Genomic DNA, 18,884 nt, shown 5'->3' with positions numbered 1-18,884 from the left:
CAAGGAGAGCGGTTCAATTGTTGTGAAGAAGGCTTCAGGGCGCCCAAGAAAGTCCAGCAAGCGCCAGGACCATCTCCTAAAGTTGATTCAAGCTTGCTCAGGAATGGCAGCAGGCAGGTGTGAGTGCATCTGCACGCACAGTGAGGTGAAGACTTTTGGAGGATGGCCTGGTGTCAAGAAGGGCAGCAAAAAAGCCACTTCTCTCCAGGAAAAACATCAGGGACAGACTGATATTCTGCAAAAGGTACCGGGATTGGACTGCTGAGGACTGGGGTAAAGTAATTTTCTCTGATGAATCCCCTTTCCGATTGTTTGGGGTATCCGGAAAAAAGCTTGTCCGGAGAAGATAAGGTGAGCACTACCATCAGTCTTGTCATGCCAACAGTAAAGCATCCTGAGACCATTCATGTGTGGGGTTGCTTCTCAGCCAAGGGAGTGGGCTCACTCACAATTTTGCCTAAGAACAAAGCCATGAATAAAGAATGGTACCAACACATCTTCCCGAGAGCAACTTCTCTCAACCATCCAGGAACAGTTTGGTGACGAACATTGCCTTTTCCAGCATGATAGAACACCTTGTCATAAGGCAAAAGTGATAACTAAGTGGCTCGGGGAACAAAACATCAATATTTTTGGTCCATGGCCAGGAAACTCCCTAGACCTTAATCCCATTGAGAACTTGTGGTCAATCCTCAAGAGGCGGATGGACAAACAAAAACCCACACATTCTGACAAACTCCAAGCATTGATTATGCAAGAATGGGCTGCCATCAGTCAGGATGTGGCCCAGAAGTTAATTGACAGCATGCCAGGGCGGATTGCAGAGGTCTTGAAAAAGAAGGGTCAACCCTGCAAATATTGACTCATTGCATCAACTTCATGTAATTGTCAATAAAAGCCTTTGACACTTATGAAATGCTTGTAATTATACTTCAGTATTCCATAGTAACATCTGACAAAAATATCTGAAGCAGCAAACTTTGTGGATATTAATATTTGTGTAATTCTCAAAACTTTTGGCCATGACTGTACATGCATACACCTAAAAGGGTCCTAGAATTCCAAATCAAATAGCTAAATGATCCATGTTATGACCCCCCCCCCCCCCCTCTTCTCTCTTTCAATCTTCTCTCAGGGAAGAAATCTCCAAGATCATGTCAAGCTCCTACCTGCGAGGCCTCAACATGGTCTCTTTCTTTGCGGCCAGTAAGATCATAGTCTTCATCACCTTCGCCGTCTACGTCCTCCTGGGGAACACCATCTCAGCCAGCCGGGTGTTTGTGGCAGTGTCTCTGTATGGTGCCATCAAGATCACAGTGACCCTCTTCTTCCCACAGGCCATCGAGAAGGTGTTCGAGACCATCATCAGTATCCGCAGGATCAAGGTACTCTATAGATCATCTGGCACAAAATGGCTGATGTGCCTCACCTAGGTGCAATGAGTTCTTGTGGTTTAGTAAGGTTTGTTTGGCCGCATCATCTCTCTGTTGACCCACAGAATTTCCTTCTGTTGGATGAGATTGAGAGACCCAACATGAGATTCACCTTGGAGGAAAAGAAAGACGCCTCTGTTGAGATCAAGGACTTAATTTGCTACTGGGACAAGGTGAATATTCTGATCAAATGTTGAATGTCCAAATGTTGATATACAAAACAAGAAGAAGCCTGTCCTGTGTGGTATCTTCATGTATTGCTATGAAATGTCCCTTCTCTCTCTCTCTTTCTCCAGTGTCTGGACGCCCCATCTCTCCAGAACCTGTCACTCACAGTGAAGTCGGAGCAGCTCGTTGCTGTCATTGGACCTGTGGGGTCTGGAAAGGTCAGAGGTCATGCACAGTACATAGTACACTATATATACAAAAGTATGTGAACACCCCTTCAAATGCAGCTATTTTAGCCACACCCGTGCTGACAGGTGTATAAAATCCAGCACACAGCCATGCAGTCTCCATAGACAAACATTGGCAGTCGAATAGCCTTACTGAAGAGCTCAGTGACTTTCAAACGTAGAACCGTCATAGGATGCCACCTTTCCAACAAGTCAGTTTGTCAAATTCCTGCCTTGCTAGAGCTGTCCCGGTCAACTGTCAGTGTTGTTATTGTGAAGTGAAAACTTCTAGGAGGAACAATTGCTCAGCTGCTAAGTGGTTGGCCACACAAGCTCACAGAACGGGATTGGCTAGTGGTGAAGCTCGTAGCGTGTAAAAATCATCTGTCTTCAGTTGCAACACTCACTACCGAGTTCCAAACTGGCTCTGGAAGCAATGTCAGCACAAGAACTGTTAGTCGGGAGCTTCATGAAATGGGTTTCCATGGCCAGGCAGCTGCACACAAGCCTAAGATCACCATGCGCAATGCTAAGTGTTGGCTGGAGTGGTGTAGTAAAGCTCGCCACCATTAGACTCTGGAGCAGTGGAAACACACTTTACCATCTGACAGACGAATCTGGGTTTGATGGATGCCAGGAGAACGCTACCTGCTCCAATGCATACTGTCAATGCACAACAATGCCCCCGTGCACAAAGCGAGGTCCATACAGAAATGGTTTGTCAAGATCGATGTGAAAGAACTTGACAAGCCTGTACAGAGGCCTGACCTCAACCCCATTGAACACCTTTGGGAAGAATAGGAACGCCAACTGTGAGCCAGGCCTAATCGCACAACATCAGTGCCCGACCTCACTAATGCTCTTGAGCCTGAATGAAAGGAAGTCCCCGCAGCAATGTTCCAAAATCTAGTGGAAAGCCTTCCCAGAAGAGTGGAGGCTGTTATAGCAGCAAAGGGGGGGACCAACTCCATGAATTTGGAAAGGTTTGTTCAACGAGCAGGTGTCCGAATACCTTTGGTCATGTAGTGTGTGTGTGTGTATATATGGTAAAATATGTTGTAAGCCATCAGCCAGCACACATGTTTACCATCCCATCTCTCACAGTCCTCTCTGCTCAGCGCCATTCTGGGGGAGCTGCCTCACGACAAGGGCGTGTTGAGGGTCAAAGGTCAGCTGACCTACGCCTCCCAGCAGCCCTGGGTGTTCCCTGGAACCATCCGCAGCAACATCCTGTTTGGCAAAGAGCTCCATCCTCAGAAGTATGAGAAGGTCCTGAGAGCCTGCGCCCTCAAGAGGGTAAGACACACTGAATGGAGCGCTCATGGTATTTATTCTAGGAGCTTTGCAGTGGTTGTAATGGCTTTGTGTTCAATGACTGTTAACCCCTGTTGTCGCTGTTATCACTTCTGTGTTTAGGACATGGAGCTGCTGCCAGACGGGGACCTGACAGTGATAGGGGACAGAGGAGCCACCCTCAGTGGGGGACAGAAAGCTAGAGTGAACCTGGCCCGGTAAGACCACAGCTCCACTTCATACCAGAGTAGAAATGAGTTGAGGTACTTTCTATAGAAGAATATCCTCCAGTCTCTATCTGAAAGCCTTGTTGTGTCTCAGGGCTGTGTACCAGGATGCTGATATCTACCTGCTGGACGACCCTCTAAGTGCTGTGGATGCTGAGGTCGGGAGACACCTGTTTGAACAGTGAGTGAACCACAGTTTCAGCTGAACAGTTTTATTTTACCAGACTGGTCCCATTTAAGATAAGTAATTATTTTTAAAGAGAGACAAAATAGCAGCTCACAAGGTTTCAGACCAATTTACAACATAAAACACAACAGTTAAAGAAACATCCATTTACACATTGAGCAGCAAGATGGTTTGGGGAGGTCTGGTGCAACTATGAAATGATGACCTCTTCCTACTGTATATATTTGGTCACATGATTCATTTTGCATATGGTTTCCTAGAAACAAAGAGTGGCTCAACTAACCCTTTGGCTCAACTTACCCCACTATCCTTTAGAACAACTGAACTACATTCTTCCCAGACTCAGATTAGGTCTACTTACTGGCTGCTTCTTTAGGGCAGGAATGGGGTTTTGTATAGCATTTACAAATAAAAGGATGTTCAGGGTCATGTGGATTCTCTGACGTTAGAACAGGCCTTAAGCCTTCACCAGCAGGTTGAAACTGCACTTAAACTGTCTGTCTCCATGTGTCTGTGTGTCCAGGTGTATCTGTGGTATTCTGAAGAATAAGCCCCGCATCCTGGTCACCCACCAGTTGCAGTACCTCCAAGCAGCCAACCAGATCCTCGTCCTCAAGGAGGTGTGTTCCTGGCAGGGTTTAACATTCTACACATGCTTTGTAACCTACATATGACCACAGGTGCATTTCTGCTTATCTTTTAATTTGTTGAGCACATAACACATGTCTGCTGTCAATCTTCATGAACTGAATAGTTCACCCAAAGGCATATACATTTACATATGAATACAGACTCCAGAAGTTGGGCAGGGTGTGACGTGTGTGTGTGTGTGTGTGTGTGTGTGTCTCTCAGGGTCACGTGGTAGCGAGGGGGACATACTCCGAGCTGCAGCACTCTGGGGTTGACTTCACCTCCCTGCTGAAGAGGGACGAGGAGGAGAAGCCACAAACCAACAACAATCACTCAGTGGTCAAACACGCCTTTTCCCAGAACTCAATTTCCTCCCGGAATTCATTGGTCTCCCAGACCTCCTCCATGCACTCTGTTAAAGATGGAGCTGAACAGCTTCCGGTGGGTCCAAACCCCACTCACTTCCTTTCAAGCCCTTAGATACAGTCACAAGGAAGATTTTCATTCTGAAGTGTGCCTGGTTGTTCGTCCCTTAGTTAACAGGGTATTATCTGTCCATGTCTCCTCCCAGGAGGAGCCTGTCCAGACAGTAGCAGAGGAGAGCCGATCGGAGGGCAACATCGGCGCCAGCCTATACTTCAAGTACTTAAACGCAGGAGCCAGCATCCTGGTTATGCTGGGCACAGTCCTCCTCAGTCTCATCGCGGAGGTATTAACGGATCCAAAATGTCAGGCAGTGAATAGCCATATGTCACCATTCTACCTCATAGCATCTACAGTAAATACAAGCATTTTGACTTCTGATAGATGTGTGCAAAATTTAACTCTGAACAGATCAGTGCATTGGAACCAATGACATTGCAATGATCGAACCAACTATAATGTAATTTGTCACCCACAGGTAGCGTATGTTCTTCAGGATTGGTGGCTAGCCTATTGGTGAGAAGCCTCTATTGTTACAGAAGTACATTATTTGTTTCACAGTTCAGTTGGACCATAGCATTGTGAACATTCAAATAACAATGCTGTTTGATTGGCAGGGCAGGAGAGCAGGAGAAACTCAATATTAACAGCACTGTGATTGTCCACAACGGCCTCAACATCACTCAAGAATTGGACCTCAGTTTCTACATGGGTATTTATGCAGGTATACAGAGGAAGAGCATTCCTAAATACACTGTATATTTACTTCTCCCTTCAAAGAATGGGAATATTTTCCAAGTAAGTATGAGGTTGTCCCCTTCCCTCGGAGGAAGCTTTGGAAAATCGTGACAAGTCACCTTCTCTGTGTTCAGGTTTGACTCTGGCCTCAGTCATCTTTGGCTTTGCCAGGAGTCTGGTGATGTTCAATGTGCTGGTGAAAGCTGCTCAGTCTCTGCACAACCGCATGTTCAACTCTATCCTCCGGACACCTGTACGCTTCTTTGACATCAACCCAATTGGTGAGAAACCCCCCTGTGAAATAGAATCTGTTTGTGTTGTCTTTTTCTTGTAGACTTGGAATTGAGTCCTGACCTCAAAATGCTTTGAAACTGGTTGGGTGAGAGGCGGTGAGAGGGGAACAGACGTCATTTCAACATCTTGTTTTGATTTACATTTGGTTCTTGTCAACTAACGTGAATTCAAAGTAAAAAAAAAAAAAAAAAAAAAAAAAGTATTTGTATTTAGGTTAAAAGTTGTGTGGAAAAGAAAAATACAAAATTCCCTTACGTTTGTTAGGAATTGAAAACTGGTCAAGTTGTAGAGAAATACTTGCTGCAAAATACAAGGTGAACAACTTCTATATTTAAAGGTTTAATAGACAGACATATGCACATGGAAAGACAGAAATGTTCCTCTAAGAAGTTTGCAGCGTGTCAGGTGCCAAAGCATTAAATCAAGGCTGAGACCTTGGGGTTGAATAGACTATACAATTTAAACGTCTTAATGGCTTAGGACACCCATGGTCAATTTTATGTCTCAGGTGCCCAGATACCAGTAACTAAGACCTGATTTATGATGACCTCAGGCCTTACAGAGGGTACCTAAATGCCAAATGTCAATAGGGAATAGTCATCCAAAAAATGCTTTCTTAGCAGGTGATAACTTTTTTCAAATCCAATCAGTTTTCCACATTGAGTAAAAGTCATCACATTGAATTTTTTTGTTGAAATGACGTGGGAAACAATGTTGATTTTTACCAGTATTTGCCCAGTGGATTACTTCCTCCTGTTCTGTCACAGGAAGAATTCTCAACAGGTTCTCTAAGGACATCAGCCAGCTGGATTCCATGTTACCTAATACCTTTGTTGACTTCAGTCAGGTAAGTGACTTTATAGCCCTAGAGGGGAACATCTATGTATTTTGGCAGGCGGATATAGATTTCCCAATCCAGTATCTAAATCTTTTCTTCTCTTCATGTCTCCTGGGCGTATCCGATCTTGCCACAGTCGATCCTGCAGAATATCGGCGTAGTGGTGGTGGCAGCCTCAGTCATGCCCTGGATCCTCATTCCTGTGGTTCCTCTACTCATCGTCTTCCTGTTCCTGAGGCGCTACTTCCTGCAGACGTCACGGGACGTCAAACGCCTGGAGTCCACCAGTGAGTGACAGGACTGACTGGGACAGTGAGGGGAGGCAAGGGACAAATGATAATTGTACATTTGCTCTATTAATGTGTATGATTTCCTTTTGTGTCTGCAGGCGTGTGTGTGTTGATGAATTTCCTGTTTTCTGCAGCTCGGAGTCCCGTCTTCTCCCACTTGTCCTCATCCCTCCAAGGTCTGTGGACGATCCGAGCCTTCAGAGCCGAGGAGAGATTCCAGAACACCTTTGACGCTCATCAGGATCTGCACACAGAGTCCTGGTTCCTGTTCCTGGTCACCTCTCGCTGGTTCGCTCTCCGACTGGATGGAATCTGCGCGGCCTTTGTCACTGTCACCGCCTTCGGCTGCCTCTTCCTCAGAGATGGTAAGAGGATAAATTATTATGGTTGTGTCCCAAATGACACCCTATTCTGTATGTGGTGCACTTTTGACCAGTGCCTTAAGATGTGTATATATACCTTCTATTAAGTCCACCTTAAGGGACCCCTGACTTCATTACAGAAGCTGTTACACAATGGTAGAAATCAATGTTGCTTTCATCTGACATAAACAAATTGAATTCGAGGTTGGATAATCTTTCTGCTCAAAGTCTTTGGCTCATTGCCTGTTCCCGAGCAACAACTTGTATTACACTTGGGGCCAAACAGTTATCCAAGCTACACTACCGGTCAAAAGTTTTAGAACAGCTACTCATTCAAGGGTTTTTCTTTATTTTTACTATTTTCTACATTGTAGAATAATAGTGACGACATCAAAACTATGAAATAACACATATGGAATCATGTAGTAACCAAAATAGTGTTAAAATAATCAAAATATATTTTACATTTGAGATTCTTCAAATAGCCACCCTTTGCCTTGATGACAGCTTTGCACACTCTTTCCATCGGCTTCATGAGGTAGTCACCAGGAATGCATTTCAATTAACAGGTGTTCATTCTTAAAAGTTAATTTGTGGTATTTCTTGCCTTAATGCGTTTGAGCCAATCAGTTGTGTTGTGACAAGGTAGGGGGTGTATAGAGAAGGTAACCCTATTTGGTAAAAGACCAAGTCCGTATTACGGCAAGAACAGCTCAAAAAAGCAAAGATAAATGACAGTTCATCATCCACATGAAAGTCAGTCAATACGGAAAATGTCAAGTGCAGTCGCAAAAAACATCAAGCGCTATGATGAAACTGGCTCTCATGAGGACCGCCACAGGAAAGGAAGACCCAGAGTTACCTCTGCTGCAGAGGATAAGTTCATTAGAGTTACCAGCCTCATAAATTGCAGCCCAAATAAATGCTTCACAGAGTTCAAGTAACAGACACATCTTGACATCAACTGTTCAGAGGAGACTACGTGAACCAGGCCGTCATGGTCGAATTGCTGCAAAGAAACCACTACTAAAGGACACCAATAATAAGAAGAGACTTGTTTGGGCCAAGAAACACGAGCAATGGACATTAGACCGGTGGTAATCTGTCGTTTGGTCTGGAGTCCAAATTTGACTTTTTTGGTTCCAACCGCCGTGTCTTTGTGAGATACGGTGTGGGTTAACTGATGATCTCCGCATGTGTATTTCCCACCGTAATGCATGGAGGAGGTGGTGTGGGGGTGGTTTGCTGGTGACACTGTCTGTGATTTATTTAGAATTCAAGGCACACTTAACCAGCATGGCTACCACAGCATTCTGCAGCGATACGCCATCCCATCTGGTTTGCGCTTAGTAGGACAGTCATTTGTTTTTCAACCGGACAATGGCCCAACACACCTCCAGGCTGTGTAAGGGCTAATAGACCAAGAAGGAGAGTGATGGAGTGCTGCATCATATGACCCGGCCTCCACAATGCCCGACCTCAACCAAATTGAGATGGTTTGGATAAGTCTGAGTGAAGGAAAAGCAGCCAACAAGTGCTCAGAATATGTGGGAACTCCTTCAAGACTGTTGGAAAAGCATACCAAGTGACGCTGGTTGAGAGAATGCCAAGAGTGTGCAAAGCTGTCAAGGCAAAGGGTGGCTACTTTGAAGAATCTCAAATATAAAATATATTTTGATTTGTTTAACACTATTTTGGTTACTACATGATTCCATATGTGTTATTTCATAGTTTTGATGTCTTCACTATTATTCTAAAGAAAAAACCCTTGAATGAGTAGGTGTCTTAAAACTTTTGACCGGTAGTGTATGTCAAGAAACATAATTAATAAGAACGTTTCATGAAATCAAATAAAAATAATCTAATCAAAATCACATTTCACAAAGTCACATGCTTCATATAAAACAGATGTAGACTAACAGTGAAATGCTTACTTACAGGCCCTTCCCAACAATGCAGAGATAAAGAAAATAGAGAAATAATAGAAAAGTAATAATAAATAACAATAACTTGGTCGATGTGCAGGGGTATGAGGTAGATATGTACATATACAGTGCGCCCGGAAAATATTCAGACATCTTCTCTTTTTGTTACGTTACAGCCTTATTCTAAAATGGATTAAATCATTGTTTCCCCTCAATCTACACACAATATCCCATAATGACAAAGCGAAAAAAGGTTTCTATACATTTTTGCAAATTTATAAAAAATTAAAAACATACCTTACATAAGTATTCAGACCCTTTGCTATGAGACTTGAAATTGAGCTCCGGTGCATCCTGTTTCCATTGATCATCCTTGAGATGTTTCTACAACAAGGTTGGAGTACACATGTGGTAAATTCAATTGATTGGACATGATTTGGAAAGGCACACACCTGTTTTATGTAAGGTTCCACAGTTGACAGTGCATGTCAGAGCAAAAACCAAGCCACTGATGGAATCGTCTGTAGAGCTCCAAGACGACAGGATTGTGTCGAAGCACAGATCTGGGGAAGGGTACCAAAAAAATTCTGCAGCATTGAAGGTCCCCAAGAACACAGTGGCCTCCATCATTCTTAAATGGAAGAAGTTTGGAACCACCAAGACTCTTCCTAGAGCTGGCTGCCTGGCCAACCTGAGCAATCGAGGGAGAAGGGCCTTGGCCAGGGAGGTGACCAAGAACCCTATGGTCACTCTGACAGAGCTCTAGAGTTCCTCTGTGGAGATGGGAGAACCTTCCAGATGGACAACCAGCACTCCACCAGTCAGGCCTTTACAGTAGAATAGCCAGACGGAAGCCACTCCTCATTAACAAGCACATGACAGCCCGCTTGGAGTTTGACTCTCAGACCATGAGAAACAAGATTCTCTGGTATGATAAAACCAAGATTGAACTGTTTAGCCTGAATGCCAAGTGTCACGTCTGGTGGAAATTAGGCACCGCTCATCACCTGGCCAATACCACTCCTACGGTGAAACATGATGGTAGCAGCATCATGCTGTGGAGATGTTTTTCAGCGGCAGGGACTGGAAGACTAGTCAGGATCGAGGGAAAGATAAACGGAGCAAAGTACAGAGATCCTTGATGAACACGTGCTCCAGAGCGCTCAGGACCTCAGACTGGGGCGAAGGTTCACAAGTCTCTGAAAGTCCTAGAGTGGCCCAGCCAAAGCCTTGGACTTGAACCCTATCGAACATCTCTGGAGAGACCTGAAAATAGCTGTGCAGCAACGCTTCCCATCCAACCTGACAGAGCTTGAGAGGATCTGCAGAGAATGGGAGAAACTCCCCAAATACAGGTGTGCCAAGCTTCTAGCGTCATACCCAAGAAGACTCGAGGCTGTATTCACTGCCAATGATGCTTCAACAAAGTACTGAGTAAAGGGTCTGAATACTTATGTAAATGTTATATTTAAGTTTTTTATTAGCAAATATTTATAAAAAACTGTTTTTGCTTTGTCATTATGGGGTATTGTGTGTAGATTGACGATTTTTTAAATCCATTTAAGAATAAGGCTGACACGTAATTTTTGGGGGGGAAAAGTGAAGGGATCTGAATACTTTCCAAAGGCACTGTAACTAGGAATAAAGTATACAGTGCATTCGGCATATGAGTGTGCAAAGTATAGATAATAAACAGTAGCAGCATTGTATGTAATGAGTCAAAAGAGTTATTGCAAAAAGGGTCAATGCGGATAGTTAAATAGCTACCCGGACTAACTACTTAGCACTCTTATGGCTTGGGGGTGGAAGCTGTTTAGGTGTTGCTGTTGGTTCCAGACTTGTTACATCGGTAGCGCTTGCCATGCGATAGCAGAGAGAACAGTCTAAGACATGGGTGACAATTTTTAGGCCCTTCCTCTGACACTGCCTGGCATAGAGGTCCTGGGTGACAGGGAGCCCTGCACTGGGCCTTACGCACTACCCTCTGTAGCGCCTTGCAGTCGGATGCCAAGCAGCTGCCATACCAAGCGGTGATGCAGTCAGTGAAATGCTCTCAATGGTACAGTTGTATAACTTTTTGAGCATCAGAGGACCCATGCTAAATCTTTTTTGCCTCCTGAGGGAGACCAGGCGTTGTCGTGCCCACTTCACGCCTGTGGTGGTGTGTGTGGACCATGATAGATCCTTAATGATGTGGAACTTGAAGCTCTCCGCTCCACTACAGCCCTGTCGAAGGGGGTGTGCTCAGCCCTCCGTTTCCTGTAGGCTATGATCATGTCCTTTGTCTTGCTGACGTTGAGGGAGAGGTTGTTGGTCTGGCACCACACTGCCAGGTTTCTAACCTCACAATAAGCTGTCTCATCGTCGTCGGTGATCAGGCTTACCACCATCTTGTTGTCAACTTAATGATGGTGTTGGAGTCGTGCGCGGCCACACAGTCATGGGTGAACGGAGTACAGGAGGGGACTAAGCACGCACCCCTGAGGGTCCCCTGTGTTGAGGGTTAGTGTGTTGGATGTGTTGTTGCCTATCCTCACCACCTGGGGGGCGGCCCATCAGGAAGTCCAGGATCCATTTACAGAGGGAGATGTTCAGTCCCAAAGTCCTTAGCTTATTGATGAGCTTGGAGGGGATGATGGTGTTGAGCACTGACCTGTAGTCAATGAACAGCATTCTCACATAGGTGTTCCTCTTGTCCAGGTGGGAGAGGGCAGTCCGGAGTGCAATAGAGATTGCGTCATCTGTGGATCTGTTGGAGCGGTATGCAAATGAGTTGGGTCCAGGGATGATGATGTTGATGTGAGCCATGACCAGCCTTTTAAAGCATTTAAGGCTACAGATGCGAGTGCTACAGGCCATAGTCATTTAGACAGGGTACCTTGGTGTTCTTGGACACATGGATTATGGTGGTCTGCTTGAAATATAGGTATGACAGACTAGATCAGGGAAAGGTTGGAAATATCAGTGAAGACACTTGCCAGCTCGTCAGCGCATGCTCGGAGTATACGTCCTGGTAATCCGCCTGGCCCTGCAGCCTTGTGAATATTAACCTGTTAAAAGTTCTTACTCACATCTGCTACGTAGAGCGTGATCACACAGTCATCCGGAACAGGTGGTGCTCTCATGCATGATTCAGTGTTGCTTGCCTTGAAGCAAGCATAAAGGCATTTAGATCGTCTGGTAGGCTTGCGTCACTGGGTAGCTCGCAGCTGGGTTTCCCTTTGTAGTCAGTGATCATTTGCAAGCCCTGCTACATCCGACCAGTGCCAGAGGATTCGTTCTTAGTGCTGTATTGACGGCTCGATAGAGGTTGTTATGGGATTTCTTATAAGCGTACGGATTAGTGTCCGGCTCATTGAAAGCGACAGCTCTAGCCTTTAGCTCAGTGCGGATGTTGCCTGTAATCCATGGCTTCTGGTTGTTGACATGCTGTGTAGCCAATTAATAGATTAAATGTTCTTATCTGTTCTAATCAGGGCTGGAGGCGGGAGCTGTGGGTTTGGTGTTGTCCTACGCTGTCACCCTTCTTGGGAACTTCCAATGGACCATTCGTCAGAGTGCAGAGATGGAGAACATGGTAAGATCACATCAAAGTCCTAACTCTGGTATTGTCCATCCCCCAGCTCCCCAGGCCCAGGACATTTTACAATATGTGAAGGATTTTACCTGGGAATAAATATCCACAGGGAAAATAATCAAACCCATAGATCAAATCACATTTTATTGGTCACATACACAGCAGATGTTAATGCGAGTGTAGCGAAATGCTTGTGCTTCTGGTTCCGACCATGCAGTAATATCTAGCAAGTAATCTAACAATTTCACAACAACAAAGGAATGAATAAGAATATGTACATATAAGTATGTGGATGAGCAATGGCCGAACGGCATAGGCAAGATGCAGTAGATGGTATAGAGTACAGTATATACATATGAGATGAGTAATGTAGGGTATGTAAACATAATATAAAGTGGCATTGTTTAAAGTGACTAGTGATACATTTATTACATCCAATTTTCTATTATTAAAGTGGCTAGAGATTTGAGTCAGTATGTTGGCAGCAGCCACTCAATTTTAGTGATGGCTGTTAAACAGTCTGATGGCCTTGAGATAGAAGCTGTTTTTCAGTCTCTCGGTCCCAGCTTTGATGCACCTGTACTGACCTCGCCTTCTGGATGATAACCGGGTGAACAGGCAGTGGCTCGGGTGGTTGTTGTCCTTGATGATCTTTTTGGCCTTCCTGTGACATCGGGTGGTGTAGGTGTCCTGGAGGGCAGGTAGTTTGCCCCCGGTGATGCGTTGTGCAAACCGCACCACCCTCTGGAGAGCTTTGCAGTTGAGGGCGGTGCAGTTGCCATACCAGGCTGTGATACAGCCCGACAGGATGCTCTCGATTGTGCATCTGTAAAAGTTTGAGTGTTTTTGGTGACAAGCCAAATTTATTCAGCCTCCTGAGGTTGAAGAAACACTGTGGACCATTTCAGTTTGTCTGTGATGTGTATGCTGAGGAACTTAAAACTTTCCACCTTCTCCACTACTGTCCCGTCGATGTGGATAGGGGGGTGCTCCGTCTGCTGTTTCCTGAAGTCCAAGAAAATCTCCTTTGTTTTGTTGACGTTGAGTGAGAGGTTATTTTCCTGACACCACACTCCGAGCGCCCTCACCTCCTCCCTGTTGGCCGTGTCGTCGTTGTTGGTAATCAAGCCTACCACTGTAGTGTCGTCTGCAAACTTGATTGAGTTGGAGGCGTGCATGGCCACGCAGTCGTGGGTGAACAGGGAGTACAGGAGAGGGCTGAGAACGCAACCCTGTGGGGCCCCAGTGTTGAGGATCAGCGGGGTGGAGATGTTGTTTCCTACCCTCACCACCTGGGGGCGGCCCGTCAGGAAGTCCAGGACCCAGTTGCACAGGGCGGGGTCGAGACCCAGGGTCTCGAGCTTAATGACGAGTTTGGAGGGTACTATGGTGTTAAATGCTGAGCTGTAGTCGGTGAACAGCATTCTCACATAGGTATTCCTCTTGTCCAGATAGGTTAGGGCAGTGTGGTTGCGATTGGGTCGTCTGTGGATCTATTGGGGCGGTAAGCAAATTGGAGTGGGTCTAGGGTGTCGGGTAGGGTGGAGGTGATATGGTCCTTGACTAGTCTCTCAGAGCACTTCATGATGACGGAAGTGAGTGCTACGGGGCGATAGTCGTTTAGCTCAGTTACCTTAGCTTTCTTGGGAACAGGAACAATGGTGGCTCTCTTGAACAGCAGACTGGGATAGGGATTGATTGAATATGTCCGTAAACACACCAGCCAGCTGGTCTGCGCATGCTCTGAGGACACGGCTAGGGATGCCGTCTGGGCCGGCAGCCTTGCGAGGGTTAACACGTTTAAATGTTTTACTCACGATGCCTGCGGTGAAGGAGAGCCCGCAGGTTTTGGTAGTGGGCCGTGTCGGTGGCACTGTATTGTCCTCAAAGCGAGCGAAGAAGTTGTTTAGTTTGTCTGGGAGCAAGACATCGGGGTCCGCGACGGAGCTGGTTTTCTTTTTGTAGTCCGTGATTGACTGTAGACCCTGCCACATACCTCTCGTGTCTGAGCCGTTGAATTGTGACTCTACTTTGTCTCTATACTGATGCTTAGCTTGTTTGATTGCCTTGCGGAGGGAATAGCTACACTGTTTGTATTCGGTCATGTTTCCGGTCGCCTTGCCGTGATCAAAAGCAGTGGTTCACTCTTTCAGTTTTGCGCGAATGCTGCCATCAATCCACGGTTTCTGGTTGGGGAAGGTTTTAATATTCGCCGTTGGTACAACATCATCGATGCACTTGCTAATAAACTCGCTCACCGAATCAGCGTATACATCAATGTTGTTGTTCAATGCTATCCGGAACATATCCCAGTCCACGTGATCGAAGCAATCTTGAAGCATGGAATTAGATTGGTTGGACCAGCGTTGAACAGACCTGGGCACGGGCGTTTCCTGTTTTAGTTTCTGTCTATAGGCTGGGAGCAACAAAATGGAGTCGTGGTCAGATTTGCCGAAAGGAGGGCGAGTGAGGGCTTTGTATGAGTCGCGGAAGTTAGAGTAACAATGATCCAGAATTCTGCCGACCCAGGTCGCGCATTCGATATGCTGATAACAATTAGGGAGCCTTGTTTTCAGATTAGCCTTGTTAAAATCCCCAGCTACAATAAATGCAGCCTCAGGATATGTGTTTTCCAGTTTACATAGAGTCCAATGAAATTCTTTCAGGGCCGTCGAGGTGTCTGCTTGGGGGGGATATACACGACTGTGATTATAATCGAAGAGAATTCTCTTGATAGATAATGCGGTCGGCATTTGATTGTAAGGAATTCTAAGTCAGGTGAACGAAAGGACTTGAGTTCCTGTATGTTGTTATGATCACACCACGACTCGTTAATCATAAGGCATACAACCCCGCCCTTCTTCTTACCAGAGAGATGTTTGTTTCTGTCAGCGCAATGCGTGAAGAAACCAGGTGGTTGTACCGACTGATAACGTATCCCGAGTGAGCCATGTTTCCATGAAACAGAGAATGTTACAATCTCTGATGTCTCTCTGGAAGGCAACCCTTGCTCAGATTTCATCTACCTTGTTGTCAATAGACTGGACATTGGCAAGTAGTATACTCATGAGAGGTGGGCAATGTGCCCGTCTAATAGTTCCTTCCGGCTGTATGTAATAAGACTTAAGATTTCCTGGGGTAACAGTGTAAGAAATAATACATAAAAAAACTAAATACTGCATGGTTTCCAAAGAACGCGAAGCGAGGCGGCCGGACCTGTAGAAATATGATTAATTGGAATCAAAGGGTTTTAGTTGCATTCTGTCATTCAGGAATGTTCAGCTGAAACAGCTCACTTAAGAAAGCAGCGTGTGGATTATTGAAGTTCTGTAAAGTTCTATAATTTAGAAGCCATACTAGCATTAGACCAAGGTTAACCACATTCCCAGTCTCAAAGAGTAGGCTGTCAGACGAGATTAGAACCAGGTTTGTTTGTTTGATTGACATGGTTATTTATTTACCGTCCTCAGATGACGTCAGTGGAGAGGGTGGTGGAGTACACAGAGCTGGAGAGTGAAGCACCCTGGGAAACCCAGAAGCGTCCTCCCCCTGAGTGGCCGAGCCAAGGCCTAATCACCTTTGACTGGGTGAACTTCTCCTACAGCTCAGATGGACCTGTGGTCCTAAAGGACATTAAGGCCATGTTCAGGCCCAAAGAGAAGGTTGGCATCGTGGGCAGGACAGGTGCGGGGAAAAGCTCCCTGGCATCGGCTCTCTTCCGCCTGGCAGAGCCAGAGGGCAGGATCTACATCGATGGAGTTCTGACCTCTGAGATCGGCCTTCATGACCTGCGCCAGAAGATGTCCATCATACCTCAGGTAGCTACTGTTGGTGGGTCTTCTGTGGCTGCTCTGTCCCGTAGTCCTTCTGAATGTAGTAAAGAAAAGGCTTCTTGTTCAGATATGGGTCTGTTGGAGCTTAATACATGTTTCTGTTTGTGGCCAATCTGTTTTGCAGGACCCAGTGCTTTTCACCGGCACCATGAGGAAGAACCTGGACCCTTTCCACCAGCATACAGACGAGGACCTGTGGAACGCTCTCCAAGAGGTACTGCTCCTCAGACTTCTATTGATACAGTAACAAGATATACTCACACACATTTACATACAGGTTAATATGTGTCTTTGGTGGCATCGGGGTCTTACTCCAGTAACTGTTTCCTCTCCAGGTCCAGCTGAAGTCTGCGGTGGAGGAGCTGCCCAATAAGATGGAGACGGTTCTTGCCGAGTCGGGCTCCAACTTCAGTGTGGGTCAGAGGCAGCTGGTCTGTCTGGCTCGAGCCATCCTGAGGAAGAACCGCATCCTCATCATCGACGAGGCCACGGCCAACGTGGACCCCAGGTACAGAGCTGCCTCACACACACACACACACACACACACACACACACACACACACACACACACACACACACACACACACACACACACACACACACACTGTCTGTCCTTTAGAGCTGATCAGCAGAGGCAGCTGATATGCTTTACAACTGGGAGGCATCTAGTAGTCAAGCAAAGCGTGATGGAGTTTCTTTATCTTGGTTGAGTCTCTTTCCCGAACTGTGTCTTGGCTCTGTAGAACAGACGAGCTGATCCAGAAGACAATACGAGACAAATTCAGGGAGTGCACTGTGCTCACAATCGCCCACCGCCTCAACACCATCATAGACAGTGACCGCATTCTGGTGAGAGCTCTTCCCATCAAATAGATGTATATCTGTCACACACACACACACACACACACACACACACACACACACACACACACACACACACACACACACACACACACACCTCATCAGTCATATAAATGAGATAAACCAGACTGAGCAGGTTGTGAGAAATGTACTTTTATTCTCTTTAATTTCAGGTTGATCTGAGATCTTATCCTATGTTTGTTTAGTGAAATGAGCTTACCCTGTTTACACTTCTCTGAAGGTGCTGAGTAATTAATTCAGTGCAGAGTGGTTACTCTCTATTGTAAACGGAGCGCTAGATCAGTGGTTCCCAAACTTTGGGGGTCGGCAGGGGGGGGGTCCCCCCCATCCCAAAAAATTGTTAAGTAAAGGTCTGAATTTAAACTTAATCCTGAAAGTTGTAATAGAAGAATGCAGAAGGTGCAGTTTTGATATTGGGGGGTGCATCAGCAGTTGTCCTCATCATGACAGTCATTGCAGACCTTAGAGAGCTATTCATCTAGGCCATGTCAGCTAAAGATTTTTAGCAAGGTTTTTTTGCCTATTGATTGTTGTAATGTTTGAGTTTTAAAATGGCAAAAAAAAAATCTGCATCCCATGGCAAAATGTATAGAATTGCTGGAAATACGCTAAATAAGAGGCGTATGAACAGTGCTTCAGCCCATAGAAAGACGGGGGAAGGCACGGGATGTTCCCCAGTGCTGGAAGTGGAGACTTAAGTGAAACAGTTTGGGAACCCCATAGATTTTCACTCCAGACCAGTTTAGCCAGGCTGACTTACTGACCTTTGACCCTGCCTTCAGGTGCTAGGAGCTGGTATGATCCAGGAGTTTGACGAGCCGTACGTCCTGCTTCAGAACCAGGAAAGTGCCCTCTACAGGACAGTCCAGCAGATGGGCAAGGCTGAGGCAGCTGCCCTGCTTGAATCAGCCAAACAGGTGAGCACTAACACTGCATCCCAACCCAGCACACACATTCTCTCAACTTAATGTCTTTAGTTTAATCAATGCACTAACAATTTATTCAGGAGTTTGGCCAGAAAATCTGTATAATTTGTTAATCATTTATTCCATCATTGCCATGGCTAATGACTTGACTTGTATATTAGACTTTTGGTGAATTCTGATAGCCCAACTGAAAATGTCTACCAAGTCACTGACACAGTTCACAATATTTTCATTCAGGTGTATATGAACAACGACAACAGCCATGGTCCAAAAATGGCCATGGCCTTCTTTGAGACGGTTGTGTGACGGTGCAGGGACTTGACGAGCAGAAAGAGATATGTGATATCTGCCCAATTTATATATTTTTTCCCACTAATTGGTCTTTTAACCAATCAGATCTTTTCATATCACTCTGGCTGTGTAAACGCAGGCAGAGTAATTAATGGTAAGTTGTTGATTACTTGTTTTCATGCAAAATCAGGAAAGATTTCTGGAACTGACTTTAATATGCAGTGCGTTATCAGTTTTTTTTATTTAAATAAGGAAGCAAAATGTATTTCCTTATTGACACTTTGCTGATGTGTGTTGCATATTTAATACTACTTTCATTGACAATCATAAGAAGAGTGTT

General features: G+C 45.5%; 1 protein-coding gene across 1 annotated transcript; it reads left to right on the top strand.

Annotated features, from left to right (window-relative positions):
• Window positions 1-1,141: 1,141 nt before the first annotated feature.
• Window positions 1,142-17,318, top strand: LOC120050765 (multidrug resistance-associated protein 4-like). The gene is made up of 20 exons (XM_038997320.1): window positions 1,142-1,385; window positions 1,499-1,606; window positions 1,730-1,819; window positions 2,933-3,124; window positions 3,245-3,339; window positions 3,443-3,529; window positions 4,059-4,155; window positions 4,388-4,606; window positions 4,737-4,874; window positions 5,067-5,104; window positions 5,206-5,312; window positions 5,461-5,607; window positions 6,388-6,467; window positions 6,595-6,745; window positions 6,883-7,113; window positions 12,512-12,612; window positions 16,083-16,430; window positions 16,570-16,659; window positions 16,781-16,953; window positions 17,189-17,318. Exons 1-20 carry the CDS (start codon window positions 1,155-1,157, stop codon window positions 17,316-17,318), a joined length of 2,853 nt encoding a protein of 950 aa, XP_038853248.1. The 5' UTR covers window positions 1,142-1,154.
• Window positions 17,319-18,884: the final 1,566 nt, after the last annotated feature.

This window comes from Salvelinus namaycush, chromosome 7, assembly GCF_016432855.1.
Source record: "Salvelinus namaycush isolate Seneca chromosome 7, SaNama_1.0, whole genome shotgun sequence".
NCBI classification, from domain to species: domain Eukaryota; kingdom Metazoa; phylum Chordata; class Actinopteri; order Salmoniformes; family Salmonidae; genus Salvelinus; species Salvelinus namaycush.
The sequence above is the reverse complement of the archived record's forward strand: the minus strand, read 5'-3'. Positions and strand labels throughout refer to the sequence as shown.